General features: G+C 36.0%; 2 protein-coding genes across 4 annotated transcripts; one reads left to right on the plus strand and one right to left on the minus strand.

Annotated features, from left to right (window-relative positions):
* Positions 1-55: 55 nt before the first annotated feature.
* On the minus strand, positions 56-15,027 carry hsd20b2 (hydroxysteroid (20-beta) dehydrogenase 2). Its single transcript, XM_058774872.1, has 12 exons — positions 14,601-15,027; positions 12,671-12,913; positions 11,288-11,334; positions 8,323-8,398; positions 7,847-7,957; positions 7,138-7,205; positions 6,981-7,025; positions 4,263-4,297; positions 4,093-4,174; positions 2,896-2,961; positions 2,654-2,803; positions 56-2,449 (listed from the first exon to the last, which is right to left on the minus strand). The coding sequence occupies exons 2-12, from the start codon at positions 12,840-12,842 to the stop codon at positions 2,312-2,314; spliced, it is 990 nt and encodes a 329-aa protein (XP_058630855.1). The 5' UTR covers positions 12,843-12,913; positions 14,601-15,027; the 3' UTR covers positions 56-2,311.
* On the plus strand, positions 12,864-20,076 carry si:ch211-284e13.9 (uncharacterized protein LOC566600 homolog). 3 transcript variants are annotated; one of them, XM_058774875.1, is made up of 4 exons: positions 12,877-13,134; positions 18,768-18,826; positions 19,043-19,124; positions 19,526-20,076. In XM_058774875.1, exons 3-4 carry the CDS (start codon positions 19,110-19,112, stop codon positions 20,009-20,011), a joined length of 501 nt encoding a protein of 166 aa, XP_058630858.1. In that variant the 5' UTR covers positions 12,877-13,134; positions 18,768-18,826; positions 19,043-19,109; the 3' UTR covers positions 20,012-20,076. The 3 variants fall into 3 exon arrangements, with proteins under 3 accessions (XP_058630856.1, XP_058630858.1, XP_058630857.1); XM_058774873.1 differs by lacking the exon at positions 19,043-19,124 and having other exon boundaries at positions 12,864-13,134; XM_058774874.1 differs by lacking the exon at positions 12,877-13,134 and having other exon boundaries at positions 16,712-18,826.
* Positions 20,077-20,492: the final 416 nt, after the last annotated feature.

The raw sequence follows: 20,492 nt of genomic DNA on the forward strand, positions 1-20,492 counted from the left end.
TGTAAAAGTCATAGTAGTACAAACTAGTGAAAAAATGAAAATTCCCCCAAAAATGAAAATTGTCATTAATTACTCATCCTCATGTCATTCCAGCATGTCCTAAATGTGTGTCGAAGACTGACACGAAAGGGAAAAAATTGTTGAATAAAAGTATTTTCATAGCTTCATAAAATTACCACTGATGTCAAATGGACTATTTTAACAATGTCCTTACTACCTTTCTGGGCCTTGAACGTGGTAGCTCCCTTGCTGCCTATGCAGGGTCAGAAAGTGCTCGGATTTCATTTTCATTTTCTTAATCTGTGTTCCAGGAGGGTGAGTAATTTAATGACAGAATTTTCATTTTTAATGTTCTATGGATATTTTTCACATTTCGGGGCTTGGAATGCAGAAGCAGAAAAAAAAACAGCAGGAGGTGAAATCTACAGTCACTCCATATTTGAGAATTCTTAATAGGCTCATATAGTTGAATGGTATAGTATCTAATCATTAATATGCTGCAGTTAATTATTTCCAGCTAGACCTCTAAGCATCACAATTGGCATATCACATTTCTCAAAAAATGCTGATTCATTCAACATAAAACAAGGGGAAATATTACACCCTTGGAACTGAACATATATCCATCATAAAAGGAATCTGTACTCCTGTCAAGATCTAGCTGTCTTTTGAAAATTAAATATTATATTAGTATTAATCATTATTGCTAAAACAAACTCAGGGAAGAACTCCTTATCAGTGTTGACTATTGTGCTAGTTAGATTTCAATTTGTTAATGCCAAAAAGTCCCATTCAAATGTTTGGGCTCAGTAAGATAGGGATCCTGAAAACATGCATCACTGTTTTCCCCAAAAATTAAGTATAGCAACTGTTTTCAGCACTGATGTGATATTGAAGACTGGGGTGATGGCTGCTGAAAATTAAGCTTTGCCATCACAATAATAAATTACAATATATTAAAACACAAAACATTTTTTAAATTGTAATAATCATTTTATATTTCATTCACAATATTACAGTTTTTACTGTATTTCTTATCAAGTATATGCAACCTTGGTGAGTATAAGAAACTTAAAAAAAAAAACTTAAAAAAAAAGTTAAAAGACATTATGAAATCTTGCCCACCCCAAACTTTTGAACAGTACTGTAAATATCATAGATGCAAATTCCTCATCTTTCTGTGACAACTCACTCACTTTTCAATAATACTCTTCTGTTCAAAGACTATGACTAAAAAGGTCTGAGATGTGGCAACAGTGAAGAGAGAGAAGGTCTAATCAGCCAATATCGACTTAAATAGCCTACCCTGCATAGCACTTCATCTTTCATAACATGGGATTTTGACCAAGTATATTCAATCTTAATTTTTGTAAAATGTTGTTGAAACATGATGAAAGACGTTCAAAATGTTTTTGTCTTTTGGTGAAAAACTGCAGTTTTGGACACATGAGGTAATAAAAACTATTTTTAAAAATACCTTAAAGTAACTATAAATGAGCATGTAAAGCAAATATCTTTTAATAGAAATTCTGTGTGGAGCATGCCCTCGATCCGCACAATGTTCTCACCTTTTCCCCTTGTTTGCATCTCTTTTGCATTAAATTGCATTAAATAATGTGCATTTGAGGGAGGGAAAGTTATATTTACCCTTTCTTGATTTGCCCTGCTGTAAATACAAGTGTAAAAGTCATTGAACTCTGTGAAAAGGGTTCATAAATTGAGACTTCGGATTATGATGCAAATACACAATGCAAATATGAATGTTAACTATTACACAGACATAGATCAGCCAACATGCCATACAAATGTAAATGCGTGTGTGTGTGTGTGTGTGTGTGTGTGTGTGTGCGTGATACTGATTTTGTGGTTTACGGGGACAAAATTTGTATAATAACATGGGTATTACAGAGGTATTACAATTTGAAGGTGGTTTAAGAGGACAATGCCTATGTCCCCGTAAAACAAAAGGCTTAAAAAACATACTAAATGGTGTTTTTTTTTTTTAAATCTAAAAATGCAGACAGTCTCCTGTAAGGGGTAGGTTTAGGTGTAGGGTTGGTGTAGGGCAATAGCACACACAGTTTGTACAGTATAAAAACCATTATGCCTATGGAGAGTCCCCGTAAACCACTAAAACAAACGTGTGTGTGTGACTGTTGCAACAATGCATCTGTTTTCCTGTCACTGCAGTAAAAGTTTTCGTATACAGTTATTATTGTTAATGCCATTATACATATGTTTGTATGTGTATGCATATTTTGTTATCTGTGGGTTTTTTTTTATTCTTCTCTCTGCTGTCCATGGATTTGTGTCAGTCCTGTTTGTTATTTGTCTCTGCCATCCTCTCCCTTAATTGTGGTTCAATGCTACGAGCGAATTTTGCCATGCGTTGCACACAAAAGGACGTGAGACGCAGCCAGCCCGGAAAAAAAATGGACAGAGCAAAGTGCTGAAACAACAAAGGATGGTAAGTTATCATTCTACAACAAATTCAGATTTCTAAACTACTGAAATAAAATCAAAATGAATAGGACATTATAACACAACCCTGTATATATATATACAAACTGTTGAAATATGTATTGAGAAGAGGTTAAAATTTTTCATAAAATCTGCCATCCCACATTATACAAACTGACTGTGTGGCGTTTACCTGCAGTGCATGAGTTAAACATCCGCTTGTGTATGTTGTGTAACCCACAGTGTTCAGAGCATCTCTAGCAAACGATGCAGCACTTTTCACCAGTGGATTCACAGGCACATTATGAGTCATATTAGTGGAGACCATAAACGGGGCTACACACTGGACAAAGGAAGAGAAACAACATAGGTTTGGCAAAAAATAAATAAAATAATAATAATAATTTAAAAGATGTTTACGAGTACTGGACTTACTTGAACCGTGATTCCTTTTGACCTGTATTCTGCATTCAGACATCGAGAGAAATATGTTACAAATATCTAGTTGTAATAAAAGAGGCATAAATGCTTTAGTTATTTTTGTGTGTTATTCTGTAAGGCTGCATTTGATTAATATATATATATATATATATATATATTAGGGCTGTTAATCGATTAAAATATTTAATCGTGATTAATCACACATTTTTATTTGTTCTAAATGTACCTTAAATTAGTTTTTAATACTCTAATCAACATGGGCATGGACAAATATGGATGCTTTATGCAAATGTATGTTTATTATTATTGAAACCATAGTCAACATAGAGCATGAAGACTAGACATGTTTCAAAGGTCATAGATGTTTTTCAAAGAACTTGTTCATGTCTATTAGACACATAAAAACACATACTTCTCTTTCTTTGCACTGAGCAATTTACTTACACAAACCTGTTTACATTTTTGCAGGACAGGGCAGCTCACTTCTTCTGAACATGCAAAATGTACATTTATCTAATTATTATTAGATTTGTTTGCCTCTCTGTGCCCACATACTGTATTAAATTCTCAATAAAACTGTTTTCATTTATATACTTTACTGTTTCTGTTGTCAGACAACGGAATGAATATGAAATAGTGACTGAAACGCGACCCATTAAGACTAGGCTACATAACCAGCTCTCCTTTCCAAGATGTTAATCTGCACAAAAATCCTGATAATCGAGCCGTCGTCTGATGAAATCAAATACACATACGATAAAGACAATATCTGTGCTGTGATTTCGGCTATAATTGCATGTAAAATTAGAGAAGCAACATAATATTCGTGTTTAACCGAAAACGCTGCTCCTCTCCGCCGCTCGCTGAACAGAGTAGACGCACAGAGAGAAAGGTGCGCGCGCGCGCGCGCTGTGACAGCAAGACCTCTCGCGGCAGGTCTCAGAATAAGGTTTGAGCCTAAAGATTTGTCGCTAGGCGCTTATTTGGGGGCTTTTTAAAAATAAATTGTATTTATTTTTAATAAAATTAGTGCCGTTAAAATGAATTTGCGTTAACGCGTTAACTTTGACAGCACTAATAGGCTATAGCACGATTATGTTGCTTCTCTAATTTTACATGCAAGTATAGCCGAAACCACAGCACAGCTATTGTCTTATATATATATAAGTGTATGAAATTTGTTTTGTGTACCTTAGTGGCAGAATACACCGATAGCATTGGCTGTGGCTGAGATGCAGCTTCTGATGATATGTTTATAATGAGGCCTTTCCCCCTGAGAGTAAACACAAGCCCTCATGTAAAGCATAAGCATAGTTTTCATAGTTTAACAGATATGATCAGAGCCAGCTGTGTGAGTTTACCTCTCGAGCATGCCTGGTAAAACGAGTCTGCTCATCTACAAAAAAACAACATTGTTATCCATATCACTGTTGTCACCTCTACCAAATTATATTTTAATTTCCTTCAGAAATCAATCTAATATTCTGATTTGGTGCTTGAGAAATATTTCTTGTTATTGTCAATGTTGAAACCAGTTGTTGTGCTTAATATTTATGTGGTAACCATGACACACTCAAAAATTAATTTAGTATTATTGTAGTATTATAACTAATAAAAAACTAAGCTGTTTTCAACATTGGTAATCATATGAGCCATTAATAATAATTGAGCATCAAACCAGTATATTAAAATGATATATGAAGGATCATGTGACAATGAAAAATGAAGTAATGACTGCTGAAAATTCAGCTTTACCATCATCGGAATAATTTACATCTTAAAATATATTAACAATTAGAAATTAGAATAAATATTTCACAATCAACTAAATGCAGCCTTGCTGAGCATAAGATACTTCTTTCAAAAACATTAAACATTTAATTTAAAAATAAAAAAAAAGAACATTTCAAACTTTTAGCTGGTAGTGTATGTATGTAGCTTACAAGTTACTAGATTATATCTATATCTATCTATCTATCTATATATAAAGTGGCGGGGGCTCGAGCCCCTGCCCATTGAGGTCCGACGGTAAAGTGCCCTTGCGGTCCGGTGCCCCCGGTCTGCGATTTCTGCCGAGAGTAGAGGTGTTCGATATGACGATTTTTGATCGTGGACTATAAAAATGTCTCCACGATTTGCTTTTTTGAAGAAATATCGTAGTATCGTACTTTAGCGCGCATTCTATCAGCTGCAGTTCTGGCGCCTCCGTCTCTATACACTGTACAACACCACATACATTCACATCAGTGTTAACTCAGCGGTAGAGTTACTCTCACGGGACACTGCACTTATTCGCAGTCACAAAAGTACATTATCTGCATCTGCTTCAAAGACTTACTGGTTAAACGTTTCACTCAGTGTGCTGTTCTGACGAGCGCCTTTTCTGAGCACATACACCCAAAGCGCGTGCTCTAAAAAGCCCGTCAAACAGCGCCTGATTACTGAACTAAGTTATGTTTTGTGCTAATACTGTCAAAACACACCAGGTTTATGTATAGACTCAGTTGGTTATGTCTAAAATGAAGGTAAACAGCTGAGAGAAACGCATGCGTGCCTGTATATTAGTATGCGTGCAGGTCTTAAAGGGACAGTACTAAATATGCTGCCGACTGTAATTAAAGGGATAGTTCACCCTAAAATTGTAATTCTGTCATTATTTACTCACTCACATGTTGTCCCAAACCTGTATTAATTTATTTCTTGTGCTGAACACAAAAGAAGATATTTTGAAGAATGTGGGTAACCAAACAGTTGCTGGTCCACATTGATTTTAACAGTAGGGAAAAAAATAAAATACTATGGAAGTCACTGTAGACCAGCAACTGTTTGGTTTTCCACATTCTTCAAAATAGCATTTATTTTCAGCAGAAGAAACTCGTTCAGGTTTAAAACAACTTTTGAGTGAGTAAATGAAGGTATAAAAATCAAACACTAGCCTATTTTAATTTTGGGGTGAATTATTCCTTTAATGTTAATAAAACACCAAACACAAAGAGAAAAATCACTCACTACTCTTGACTGAAAAACTTTAATACAGATGCTTTAATAGTAATCAATCTATACAGTGTTTTATTTTTATATTTGTTCATTATTGTAGACTACCTGAAAATAAAACACTGTTTATTTTATTTGTATATTATGTGTATCTTTGCTCTCATTTTTTAATAATAAAGATAAAATAATGACAACGATTTTTATCTTCACCCACTTTGGCCTAAATATCCGCCACACTTTTTTATATTTTGTTACCTTGAAAGGCTTTGTCTTTATAATAGGGAAATTAGTTTGGCTGTACTGCTCAAACAGCTTGCAAAATAGAAAATCACAAAGAATTGTGATAGTATTGTGAATCGTGATATTTCTAAAAAAAAAAAATCGTGGTATTTTTGCCATATCACCCACCCCTAGCTGAGGGGGACCAAACCCATACATCACTTCACTGACTTCATCAGTGTGATATGAATGATATGGACTGTCAAGTACTATGATAGATCGTGTCCAAACAACACAGAACTACTACTGCAAAGTGACAGCAAACTTCAACTTTCACCTTGAAGACTCTCTTTCCACAAAAACCAATCACAGGACACTTTACACACCTAACATGCAGGAAGGAACTGTAATCGCTAAAACTTTAATCATGGATACCAATGCTAAAATGTGAACAATATAATCATAAAACCTTGGCGGATGGAGCTCCAAGTTGAACTTCAACATCCGCCCTGGCCATTTCAATCACCTGACTTAATATTACTAAATCACTGTGGAGAGAAGAGTGCATTTCTGAAGCAACTGGCAGATGTTATTTTAGACAATATTCAACTGGAGAACATTAAAAAGTTATATGAATCTATTCAAAGATATATCTATAATAAAGAAATAGTGCTATTTCCCAGGCATTCACATTATTTTATCCAAACCCTGTATGTTTTTTTTTTTTTTTTTCTTTAACATATGTTTAAGAAGGACACAAAATAGCACATATTTTGTATGCTGCCATGTCAAGATAATATATAAGTTAACAAACATAATGGCATAACAGGCTGTGACTAAACAGGTTCACATTCAGATAGTCTTACCTGAGTGACAGACAATGTGTTACAGTTTATCACCTGTGTGATTCTCTGGAGACAGAAAAAAAAAAATACTTCATATAATTGATACTTTCATACAATGTTCTCAGATTACAATAGAGTAGAACATCAAGCTGTGTGGTGTAGAAAAGCTGAGTCGGACCTGGTCTGGGTCAGGAACATCCAGAAAATTTGCCAGAACCCCTATATAGTTCATACCTACATTGTTCACTACAAAGAAAATAGAAGAAATTAATTATAGATATGCTGCATCTCTCTTTTTTTCAGTAGTATGAGAAAGTAAATGCAGACTGATTTTGGTCAAGAATTATTCTGTACTATGTATTGAGTCTATCTTATTATCCTAACTGTTGAGAGCATATGAGCTTCTGGTCTATTGCAAATAGAAAATATGCAGGGAAAAACAGCAGCTGTGACTTGACTTGAAATGATAAAATACTCTTACTCCTAATCACCAGAAGTTCATGATTATGATGATGATAGAGTATGATATGGGAAGTACCAAATATACAAAAAATATTTAAAAATGAGTAGCTGGCAATTAATTTTGATTTTGATTTCCAATTTCACAATACATATTTCAAAGCAGTTTACAGAAATTCTAAAGTGTTCATAAAACTTCAGTGCCTTATAGTCCACATAAGGCTATTTAATGTTTCAAGTGTTTACAGACATTGAAGTGTAGCCATTTATATTCTGTAGAAGCAGGTATAGTATAATAAAAGGGGGATTAAAAATGGTCATGGTTTTTGGTTCCAGAAATGAAAAACATAATCAAAATGATCAAAATTCACTTCATTCTTTTGCACCATTTTGACTGTTTTACACTTCATTCTTTATCTTTATCTTACCCAGAATTCCGATCTGCAGGCCCTCTAGCTGTTGTGCGATAGCAGAGTAGATGGAATGGCCCTCTGTGAAGTCTGTCTGAATCACATGTGTCTGCCGCTTGTACCGAGACTCTGAAACAAACACATACAGAGCAGATTTGTACTATTTTTGCTCTGTCTAAACTTATGAAGATAAAGCTGTTTTTCCCACAGAAAACTCATCTGGCTAGAAGAACACAGACTACAGATGAATTACAAATGAGCTGCATATTAGACTATCTCTAGACTATTTTTAGATTATTTTATTATCTTTCAGCAGCATATTTGCAAATATGGTTCATGGCATTTAAAAATAGGGCCATAAAATTTTACAGTCATACCATTCCAAGAAAAAATGGGTTGATGTCTTGCGTACAAATGGATTTGTCTCTGTTCTGATGACAGATTTCACTTTGAGAAGCTAAGTTTTTCCTCTTCACTTCTACTTCATAACTCACCTATTTCCTTGGCGACACGGCAAAGCTTGTCCTCTGAGCGACTGATCAGAACAATGTCTAATCCTCGTTTGGCAAGCTAAGACACAAATACACACACAAAAATAAATGCGTATGTATACAGAGGAAATAGTAAGAATTGTAAATATTGCTCAACAGATTTTTGTCCACAGAATGAAAGTCACTGAGTCCAATATTGTTTGGACCCCACTAACCTTCATTGTGTAGACAATAACAGTTAAAACTAGATAAAAAAAGTTTGTCAAGACTTTAAGTTGGTTTGAGAAAGCCTAGCCTGAAAGTTTAAAGCAGTTGTAAAAGCCTGTTTGAAAATTTAGATAGATGTTGGTAACATGTTTCTAGCATGATTAGCATGTTACTAGCATATTGCTGGCATGATTAGCAAGTTACTAGCATGTCGCTAGCATGTTTCTAGCATGATTAGCATGTTACTAGCATGTTGCTAGCGAGATTAGCATATGATTAGCATGTTGCTAGCATGAATAGCAAGTGACTAGCATGTCGTTAGCATGATTAGCAAGTTACTAGCATATTGCTAGCATGATTAGCATGCTACTAGCATGTCGTTAGCATGTTTCTAGCATGATTAGCATGATACTAGCATGTTAGTATGTTTCTAGCATGATTAGCATGTCGCTGGGATAGATAGATAGATAGATAAGAAATATTAGATGTGTTTGAATGAATGTGAATGGATTAGAAATAGTACATAGAAGGGAAGTCTGATTGAATCTAATGGGCTTCAGTGTGTTTAGAATTGAATTTTGACAGTTGGAGTTTGAATAGTCTTGGCTCATCTGAACATTTCGTCAATGTAAGTCTATGGGATTTTTATGATTTTTAATCTTCAGTTTTATGAAGACTATAAGTCGGATCAGTCTGAAAAGATATAGCACACTAAGTCAGATCAGTCTGAAGAGCTGGGCTGAGTTTGGTGGTTCTAGCTTGAAAGCTCTAGGAGGAGTAGCGTTCAGAAATTTTAGTCTCATAAGAATAGTAACTATAAAAAAGTTCGTCAAGATTTTACTGAAGGATTTATCACAAATAATCACACTGGTTCTAGGAATTAACTGATTTGGTGGTTCTAGCTTGAAAGCCCTAGGAGGAGTAGCATTCAGAAATTTTAGTCTCATAAGAATAATAATAATAAGAAGAAGCAGTTTAAATAGCAGATCAGTAGGTTGGCTTTCTCAAGCCAACCTAATAAGTGTCAACTAGATAAAAAAGTTTGTCGAGGCTTGAGAAAGCCGGACCAGAAAGTTTGAAAAGTTAAAAAAGTTTTAAAAGTTTTAAGTTTGATGGTTTTCAGTATGAAATAGTTTGAAATTTAAAGTAGTTTACAAGCTTAAGGCAAAGACAGACAGACAGACAGATAGATAGATAGATAGATAGATAGATAGATAGATAGATGTTGTTTTGCGGTTGCTAAGGTACCAGGGGTGGTTGTTAGGGTGTTGCTATGTAGTTGCTAGGGTACCCGGGGTGGATGCTAGGGTGTTGCTATGCAGTTGCTAAGGTACCCAGGTCAGTTGCTAGGATGTTGCTATGTGGTTGCTAGGGTATCCGGGGTGGTTGCTAAGGTGTTGCTATGCGGTTGCTAGGGTACCCGGGGTGGTTGCTAGGGTGTTGCTAGGCAGTTGCTAGGGTATTTGGGGTGGTTGCTAGGCGGTTGCCAAGGTACCCGGGGTGGTTGCTAGGGTGTTACTAAGAGGTTGCTAGGGTAACCGGGGTGGTTGCTAAGGTGTTGCTAGGGTTGTTAGCATTATTAGCTAGTTACTAGCATGTTTCCAGCATGATTAGCAAGTTACTAGCCTGTTGCTAGAATTTTTCTAGGATGATTAGCATGTTATTAGCATAATTAGCAAGTTACTAGCATGTTCCTAGCACATTTCTAGCATGATTAGCAAGTTACTAGCATGTTGCTAGCATGTTTCTAGAATGATTAGCATGTTGTTAGCATGATTAAAAAGTTACTAGCATGTTGCTAGCAGATAGATAGATAGATAGATAGATAGATAGATAGATAGATAGATAGATAGATAGATTAGAAATATTAGATTAGTTAGTTATTATTATTTTAATTTATAGGCTAAATAAATGAGTGCACTTAAGACAGTAAAATGTTTGTCATAAAATAATTCATGAATGCTTTATTTTTAATAACATTTTACAGTTTTGGAAATGTGTTTGTGTACTATTCATTCTTAACACGAAGACTTATATGCAATAAAACAATATACAATATGATTCGTTAACACGTAGGCTACCTAGGAGCTTGCTGCATGAATCCGTGAGTAGGCTACAGTTTACAAACCCGTGGGAACGGATTGCGAAAGCGTGCGCACGGATTATGAATCTGTGGGTACGGATTCAAAAACCGAGAGTACGGTTTACAAAATCTGAGCGCACGGATTGGAAATTCGTGGGTACGGTTTATTAATCCGTGGGCACGATTTGTTAAACCGAGGGAACAGTTTAAGAATTCGTGAGTACGGTTTATAAACTGAGGGAACGGATTGCAAAACCGTCGGCACGGATTGTTTTTTTTTCTCCTACAGGTGACTTCCTGGGCTCCGTACGTCCGTGATCTAAATAAGAGGGAATCTACCTCTACATATCTATGGTTGTACCTACAAATGGTCATGTGACATGCGTTTTCGGGTTGTTTAGTGTAAATGGAGATCGTTTCTGAAACGCCAGTGTAAACGTTGATCGTTTTCATTCTAAAATGCCATTTTAAAACAAAAACGCAATAGTGTAAACGGGGCCTTTAAGTGAAGACTAAATCCATTTTAGGACACCAAAAACAGTCAAATATTGCATATGCAACTCGGATAAATGGTTAATTACAAACTACAAGATTTATAGTGAGAGTTTTAGTATCAAAACGGATGCTATTAAACTCCCACATAATTCATATTTTAAGATAAGAGAGTTATTTACTGACCTCTTCAGCATATGCACGACCAATCCCTGATGTTGCTCCAGTTACAACTATGAGAGACAGGAAGGTTTAGTGAAATATCAACACTATCTCATCCTTCCTGTTCTGGCTGCTGTCAGTTATCATTATATCACCCACCTTTAAGCACTTTAATTGTTTGTGTCTGATTTTAAGGCTGTTTTGATTATGTCTGCAATCTGCACATTTTAAGTAAACAAAAAAAGGCAGCAGTGTTGAGTTTCTGGCTGTGCAGATGCCCCGAGCAGAATAAGTACTGTACAACCAATGCAAATGAACACCCCTGCAGAAAAAACAGCAAAGCAGGTCACAAGCACATGTTGTGTTTTGGACACTAGATGCTGGTGTGTTGACTTTACTTAAATAGAAATGTTTCCTGGAAATAGTTATGTTTCCTGGAAAGCTTGTCCTGGGTATAGAGCAGTACATCAGATAATTTTACCTCTGCATAAGTAAATCAGATAATTTTATAACAATAATTTTACTACAATAATTTACTTACCAAAAACACTGCAATGGCAGTTTTGATGTTCACAAAAATATATTTACAAAGAGTATATGTAAATATATATTTATAAAGAGTATATTTATGAAATCTTCATGATCAGAATTTTTGGCAAGCTATTTTAACAGGTATTTGAAAAAAAGTAGTATGTTTTTATGGTACTAGTGATTATTTTGAATTACAAGTGTACAGTTTTATAGTGACTACTGTAGTATCTTAATAATAATCCTAATAATCCCCATCCACTTGATTGGCTCTATCTCTCTCTCTCTCTCCACCTGTAGCTGGTGTGTGGTGAGCGCACTGGCGCCGTTGTCCTGTGGCTGCCGTCGCATCATCCAGGTGGATGCTGCACACTGGTGGTGGTTGAGGAGAGACCCCCCCATATGATTGTAAAGCACTTTGGGTGTACAGCAATACACAATAAAGCGCTCTATAAATGCATCGTTCATTTGTCTTTTTTCAGTCTTATAATTAACCATTCATTAGATGCTAGTACTTATTCTAGTAAAATAGTAAGATGTCAAAATGTTATTAGTAACAATTTGAAAAGATTTGCATAAATTGATACTTGCATCTAATAAATCGTAAAGTAAATCTATAATGACTATTTGCAAGTATTTGCAAGTAAATCTATAATGACTATTTGAAAGTGAAGAGTTGACATATTGTAGATATAACCCATACAGAATTCAATTTGTAATGTTAACACTGGTATATTTGCTTCCCAGTATTATCACAAATAATTTAATTAAAAGCATTTATAGCATAATAATTCATGTTAGATGGTTAATTAAAGGGAATAAATGCTTCAATGGCTTGCTATACTATTCATCGTGAAAGAATAAGCAAAAACTCCTTACCAGCCCATTGGCCGTATGTCCTCAGGTTCGTTTGCCAGATCTCAGAAAGCAGGTACACTTTGAATCCATGCCAACACTTCCCCGACCACCTCAGCAGGTAATACAGAACCGTAACGGAACCGATTCTGCATAACACCAGTGAACACCAGCTGCACTCTGCAATGTCTCCCATTTTACCACTTTGCAACTATACGTTTTTGTCACACGTATACAAGCTGCTTCTGGGTATGCTCCAAAGTTTAACTTTGGGAGAAGAAAAAAAAAACTTCACGTACATACTCACGTTTAATTATATGCACGCTCCTCCCATCGTTCCTGAGGCCTATCTGTCATTGGTGGGCAGTATAGAATAGAACATCAGATCCTAGAAAATGTAACTCCGCTTCTTTGGTCGTGTTAACAGGTCGTTTACTTTATGTACTCTAAGATTATGTGTGGATTCTTTCGGCTGATTGCGGTTTTAGGTAGGTATATGATTCGATAAATGTCTGTCATGTGGTCCGACCTGCCAGTCACTTTTGAATGACATACTGTATGAACAATTTATTACTATTCGAAACAGATAAAAAGCAATGTAGCTCCCTGATTGTAGCCTTACTCATAGCTATTAAATCACAAATAAACGCTGTCATTTCCTGATCATTTGTATACATTGACAAGTGTACAGAGGAACAGCCCAGAGTTATGTAGGCGATACAGCACACGAGGAGATGACAGTACAGCTGTCCGTGCAGCTTGTTCAAATGTTTCTATTTACAAACACAAGATGGCGATATCGACTTGCGTCTCGGCCTGGTCTTATGCGCATGTTCTAAGACAGTGGTAGGCAATAGGCGGCCCGCCAGTAATATTATCTGACCCGCGCCCGCAGCCAGATTATTTTGATAGCGGCTGGTTCTGAAATAGATCTGGCATGACAGCAACAGGCTACTCACAATCAGAGTATGTGAGCGGAGCGGAGTGGGAGCGGTGTGTTTTTGACTGGAGTGAGGAGCGGATTTTTTAAAAGTCACCACCACCGCTCCATCACGAGCACAATTCATACCAACGGCCCGTAATATAACTGCATATTTAGCAAGAATTCAAGAGCGGGACATGGACATGAGCGGGAAGTTATAGTTCTCAAGGAATTAGTTTGTTCCTTCTAGATACTGAATATTTTCAGCTGAAAGCATGATTTAAACAAGTTCTACAACACTTATTCACACGCGCGCGCTCTCAATAATGCATTCAAACAAATGTAAACTTACAGCGCTACGTCATCTGTATCCGATTTCGAATGGGCAGAATTCTGTAAGAAATGCATCGATCCGTAGGTAACAAAAAAAACGAAAACGTACTCTTATTTTCATCACAAACAAAATTATACCTTTTAATGCTGACAACCATGTTTGTCATGAGGTAGGAAAAAAGTTTGAACTGTTCTAATAAGCCACTTTGAAACTCTCCTATTAGGCATATTTTATTTATTAATATAGCCTACGCTATGAACAGGGTTTAAATTGGGCCGGGGCAGTCCGGGGCTGAGCCCCGGCACATAGCCTAGTCTGCAGGTCTCGACATTAACGCCAGACAAGTAACATGATTAAAACATCACTAACGAAAAATAACTACGTAAACACCAAAACGCAAGTATTATTCTGATTTTATTACGTTTAGAGTGAGTGGCCAATAGTGGATATAGCTACTGTATAATGCATCTATTTAACAGTATGTTGCGCTGCTGAGGCGAGGTTCACGCAGCCTCTCGAGGAGAAATCAAAAGAACACTAAGAAACTCAGCATACTGAGGTAAAAATTCAAAATGGAAAGTTTTTATATTTAAAATACAGTTAGTTAGGCAACATCACTCAACGTTTTCACCATTACGACTGTTTAATAGTTCTATAAACAGTTAAATGAGCAAATACAATAATATTAGGTCACTTACATTTTTGGCGGAACCACTGCGCATCTCAAAGCAACCCTCCGATTCATTGCTGAATGATTCAGTGTTTTGAACGAATCGGTTGAGTCAAAGTTTCATTAGCTCATGCATAAACATCTGATGAATCTGCCGTTTGAACGAATCATTTGAATGAACGACTCAATGACTCACTCATTAAACGCTCACTACTGGCACCTACTGGCGTTTTCATTTCGTTGAAAAGTATAATTTCCACCATCATTTCTTGTTTGTATATTAAATTTTTTTTTTTTTTTTTTTTTAAAGAATCTCATAGTTTAATGTAGTTGTATTTTTCAGTGTAAATTATTTAATCTGATAACGTATAATAACAATCACATTATTATAATTGAATTTCTAGATCAAATGTAAGCATTTGAAATGAAAGTTAATGAGATTAGTGGGAAAATGCCCTCTATAAAGGTAAAAAAAAAAACCATGCAGATTTATAGCCTATGTCACAGCTGATAGAAAACCGATGAGAATATTGCATTACAATAAATCATATTTGCAAAAAAACAAAATACACACACACAAACACACAATATATATATATTTCCATTGTCCTCATTTGTAAGTCACTTTGGATAAAAATGTCTGCCAAATTGTTAAATTACTAAATGTAAATATATATATATATATATATATATATATATATGCCCCACATAATAAATCCCAATTTTACCCCATGTATATATATATATATATATATATATATATATATATATATATATATGGTCATATAATTAGAATATCATCAAAAGTTGATTTATTTCACTAATTCCATTCAAAAGTGAAACTTGTATATTATATTCATTCATTACACACAGACTGGTATATTTCAAATGTTTATTTCTTTTAATTTTGATGATTAGAGCTTACAGCTCATGAAAGTCAAAAATCAGTATCTCAAAATATTAGAATATTTACATTTGAGTTTGAATAAATGACCATCCCTACAGTATAAATTCTGGGTATCTCTTGTTCTTTGAAACCACAATAATGGGGAAGACTGCTGACTTGGCAATGATCCAGAAGACGAACATTGACACCCTCCACAAAGAGGGTAAGTCACAGAAGGTCATTACTGAAAGGTGTGGCTGTTTACAGAGTGCTGTATCAAAGCATATTAAATGCAAAGTTGACTGGAAGGAAGAATTTGGGTAGGAAAAGGTGCACAAGCAACAGGGATGACCGCAAGCTTGAGAATACAGTCAAGCAAAGCTGATTCAAACACTTGTGAGAGCTTCACAAGGAGAGAACTGAAGCTGGAGTCAGTGCATCAAGAGTCACCACGCTTCTGAACCAGAGACAACGTCAGAAGCATCTTAACTGGGCTGTGGAGAAAAAGAACTGGACTGTTGCTCAGTGGTCCAAAGTCCTCTTTTCAGATGAAAGTAAATTTTACATTTAATTTGGAAATCAAGGTCCCAGAGTCTGAAGGAAGAGTGGAGAGGCACAGAATCCATGTTGCTTGAAGTCCAGTGTGAAGTTTCCACAGTCTGTGATGATTTGGGCTGCCATGTCATCTGCTGGTGTTGGTCCACTGTGTTTTCTGATGTCCACAGTCAACGCAGCCATCTACCAGGAAATTTTAGAGCACTTCATGCTTCCTTCTGTTGACAAGCTTTATGGAGATGCTGATTTCATTTTCCAGCAGGACTTGGCACCTTGGCAAATTATCCTTTGCCAAACTTACTTGCCGAACAGTTACAATGTATTGAAATGTAAGTAGTTAAAGGTGCAGTAGGAGATCTAAGAAAATGCTAACTTTAGCCTGATATAGCACTGAAAGCAAATGTCCCACCCTCCCTGCAATCGCCACGCCCCCTGAACGCACATACGCTCAAAGAGCAGCCATTCGCTATTCGCGTGTAGTTGGACGCTTGAACATTTTGAGTTTACTCGCTTCATTCGCATCATGGGAGAGGCTTCTGCCAGGCGAACTGGACAGTCTTGTTGCGAAATGGCTGACATGATAAAATACGTAAAATACGGCTAATAAACTAAATTTACCGGCTTTAGCAAGCTTGTAGTCTCAATATGTATATATATATATATATATATATATATATATAGGGCTGTCACGATAACTACTTTTTGTTGTGCGATATATTGCACCAAAATTAATTGCGATAAACTATATTATTGTCATTTTAAGACAATTTTATTTCACTGATTATATAATTACAATATGACAATATAATAGCATAATAATGCAAGTACACTCTTTCAAAGAACAAAGAACATTTTATTCTTAAGAATATTTAGACATTGGAACCGGAATGTGAAAAAAAAATATGCTAAATAAATAAAACAAACACCGGCTCATTCACGTTAACTGGCTCTCCTCTCTCATTCGGCTTAAAGCCAAAATGTTCCCACAATGGAGCTTAAGATTGCGGCTTTGAAACCAAGTCCATTGGGATTTGTTCTTCCTAACTGGCTGTAGATGTCACGAAACACTTTACAACGCAGTGGCCTTCTCTTCACCTGTCGCTGTCCGCTCTGTGTGCGTGTGTGTGGGGGAGACGCTGCCGCCCCGCCTCCGCCACAGAGAGCAGACGAGATGACAGAGGCAGCGCGATCGACTAAAATGTTGGTGATATTCATTTTTATGTAAAAAAAAATTATATAATCATTATTTTTAATTATAAAAAAATGATCCGTCGCAATATATCGCGGCACCAAAAATGATCGCGCTCATTTCCATATATCGTGCGATAAGTCGATATATCGACTATCGCGACAGGCCTATATATATATATATAGCAAATTGTATAAAGAGCGTTTTTTTACAACTTAAGCCTGGAATACACTACGCAATTTTTGCCCAAATTTCCCCCGATTTTACAGTCTGAACAAGTTGATGCTAGTTGAGGAAAGTCGGAACCAATCTGCAGATTACAGCTGACAGATTCCACAGAAAATCGTGTAGTGTATGATGGTCACAGACTCCGATTTTTTAGCTCCAGACTTTGATTCTATCCAGTCGGAGGATATCAAACATGTTTGATATTTTCAGCCGATTTTAGAACAGGTATGTTTTCATTTGTCATCCGTCTCCTAGCAGCAAGGCGCATGTTTCTGCATGAGTTTGTTGTGATCGGAAAAACTATAACTATAACAACTAAGTCTGGTAGTGTATGATCTTCAGTCGTGTAGTGCATGATGCCCAGTTTTTCTTTGTCACTATTTACAAAGTTGGTAAGTGTATGATGCCTAGTGTTTTAAAAATCTGTTCAGATTTTAAAAGTCGTGTAGTGTATTCCAGCCTTAAGCTGCATTAACATGTGAAAATACATCTAAATTCCATAAACTTCTGCAAAGATGAATTTTCTTGATACTGATTTCATTTGTTTAGTAACAGCCTAAATGTAGGCTATTATTATTATAATTGATTGATTAAATGTAAGAATTTGACTCAAAAGATGATGCACACTTTAAAAAAAAAATGGCTTTATAAAGGTAAAAATGGCCATATAAGGTTAAAATCATTTTAAACTTATTGGAAAAGATTAATTTCTATCACTGCTGTGAACTGAGCACACAGAATATGAAGAATATCAAAAACTTTAGGAGTCAGCTGTCCACGGTAGTCCTTAAGATATCAGCACAATAACACTATCGTCTAATTATCTTTATCGTTAAAATCCCCCAAAATATTGAGATATGTTTTTTTTAAATATCGCACACCCTTAGTACTGACACAAAATTATTTGCAAGGGTCGCTTTGTCACTTCCAGTGTAGACAGCCTCAAGCTGTTGGTGTATTTATTTTTATTTTTTGGCTAGTAGAAGTTATGAATGGCCGGTAACTTAAAAATTTTGTTTTCTCGCAAAATATGCTGTATTGTTTAATCTTATTAAAAATTATAACTATAAAGATTGGAGTATTAAAATAGATTTGACTTTAATTACCAAATAAAAAGCTATAAATAAAACTTTTAAAAGCAGCTCATGTCACATGACCATTCTGCCCTATATACGACAGCTTGTAAGCTGAACAGACAATAAATTCACTGTTGGTGTCAGTTAAAGTGATCCCACCCTTAGTGGGAAAGCAGTGAGAGAAAGGCCACGTGAAGTTGTGCTTGAGAGTAAAGAGAAAGTGAAAGTTACATGGCACTGTGGTATTCCCCTTCATTCCAGTAAACACAGCTTCTAAGAACAGAAGTGTACGATGTGCTTATGATCTGCCTGTGAGGAAGGTAATTGTTTGCTTTTTTACTATAAATTTTTCTTGTTACTTCACTCTTCACATGTTTTGCTATAGTTTTGAGCATTCAGCTTAGTGGAAATCATTTGTGAATTTATGATAGGAACAAAAAATTCTGTCTTGTTATCTTGATGTATTAAAAATTAGGTGCTGACTAACTGGCCTTTCTTGACTGATTTGTGTTTTATATCCTCATGTTGTTCTCCAGTGGCTTGCAATTGCTTGCTTAAAGTTTCTCAGTCGATTTGTGGATGTGGAACAGGAGAATTTAAACCATGAGCAGTCCAAAGGTAGAAATTTAATTTTCTTTTTTTTTTTCATGAATTTGTACAAACTGCCCTCATTATGACAGCGTACTATAGGAAAGAAATAACTTACATAAATAATTTTTTTTTTTTTTTTTAAATAAAATAGTTCCAAACAATTCCAACAAAATTAATTGTTGCATCTCCTGCCAACACACAGTAGCACTGTTGAGTGAAGCATTCAACGACTCAAACTTAAGCAATGTCACTTGTTTCATTGAATGAATCATTTGAGTGAATGATTCAATGACACATTCTCTCTCTTTCTTCCTTCGGCTTGCTCCCTTTTTATCAGGGGTCACCAGATTCAATGACACATAGTGACAAAAGAATTTCATCGCCAGCTACTGGCAATGATGTAACTTGTCTGTCTGTCTGTCTTGTAGTGTCCCAGTTGTCAGCAATCTGATATCAGAAAGCTGGATGGACAGCGTGCAGTCTGCAGATCTTGTTCTAAAGCAAAGAGAGCCGTGTTTCAGTTCTGCTGGGCGTGTCAGAGGGAATGGCCACGCAGTGCTTTAACCACCAACTCCTGCATGCTGCCAAAATGTGCGTTCCATGCTGCCCTCCTCAGCGTCAAACAGATCTGTGACCCACAAAGCTCAGTGAATGGATGCCCATACTTTAGGGCCTGTCCGGGATGCCAGGCCCTGTTAACACACAATGGTGAGGGCTGCCCTAATATCGTTTGTCCCCACTGCTATAAGGAGTTCTGCTTTCGCTGCCTGCGTTCACAATGCTACGACAATGAATACGATGATAATGGCTATGATGATACTGATGAATACTATGAGAGTGATGATGATGATACTGAGACAGAGTCCTGTGTGATAGTGGATAATGCTGAGATCCTTAAACATCTGGGACTCTAGTGAATGAGGATAAACTATTAAAAATAAAATGTAATTTTCACAAGAGAATAAATGTTTTTCAAAAACTTCTGTTTTTGTCTTTTCCTTTAAGCCAAAGATGGAGAAATAAATATTTGGAACAAACTGTAAACATGATGTTTTAATTATTCATTCTCATTGTAAAAGCTCAAGTGCATTTTGACTTTTCCGAGAAAAAGAACATATTTATGATTATGGCCGTGATCAAGTGACCAGGACCAGAAAAGGGAAGAGGGGGCAGAAACAGACTGCAGTCTGTCAAGCATTTATTTCCACTTTCATTCTTCGACCATCAGGTGACGCTATATAAACCTAAATCACCAATCATCTAGTAATCGCTGGCTAAATTAGTGTTTTGCAAAGAGAAAAAAATCAACTAAATAACTGTACATACCTTTTTCAGGTGAACGTTGATATTTTGGAAGACTGCCAATTGGGTATCTTTGCCATCTGTTTTCTTTTC

The sequence above is a fragment of the Onychostoma macrolepis genome, chromosome 05 (assembly GCF_012432095.1).
Source record: "Onychostoma macrolepis isolate SWU-2019 chromosome 05, ASM1243209v1, whole genome shotgun sequence".
Taxonomy (NCBI): domain Eukaryota; kingdom Metazoa; phylum Chordata; class Actinopteri; order Cypriniformes; family Cyprinidae; genus Onychostoma; species Onychostoma macrolepis.

Coding starts and splice junctions, on each gene's coding strand:
- hsd20b2 (XM_058774872.1), bottom strand. CDS start 12,842: ATGGGAGACATTGCAGAGTGCAGCTGGTGTTCACTGGTGTTATGCAGA. Junction 2,962..4,092: donor CGGTGTATTCTGCCACTAAG/GTACACAAAACA, acceptor TATTACAACTAG/ATATTTGTAACATATTTCTC. Junction 2,450..2,653: donor GTTTAACTCATGCACTGCAG/GTAAACGCCACA, acceptor TTGTTGTTTCAG/CACTTTGCTCTGTCCATTTT.
- si:ch211-284e13.9 (XM_058774873.1), top strand. CDS start 13,086: ATGTACTCTAAGATTATGTGTGGATTCTTTCGGCTGATTGCGGTTTTA. Junction 13,135..18,767: donor TCGGCTGATTGCGGTTTTAG/GTAGGTATATGA, acceptor CCTTCATTCCAG/TAAACACAGCTTCTAAGAAC. Junction 18,827..19,525: donor ATGATCTGCCTGTGAGGAAG/GTAATTGTTTGC, acceptor TCTGTCTTGTAG/TGTCCCAGTTGTCAGCAATC.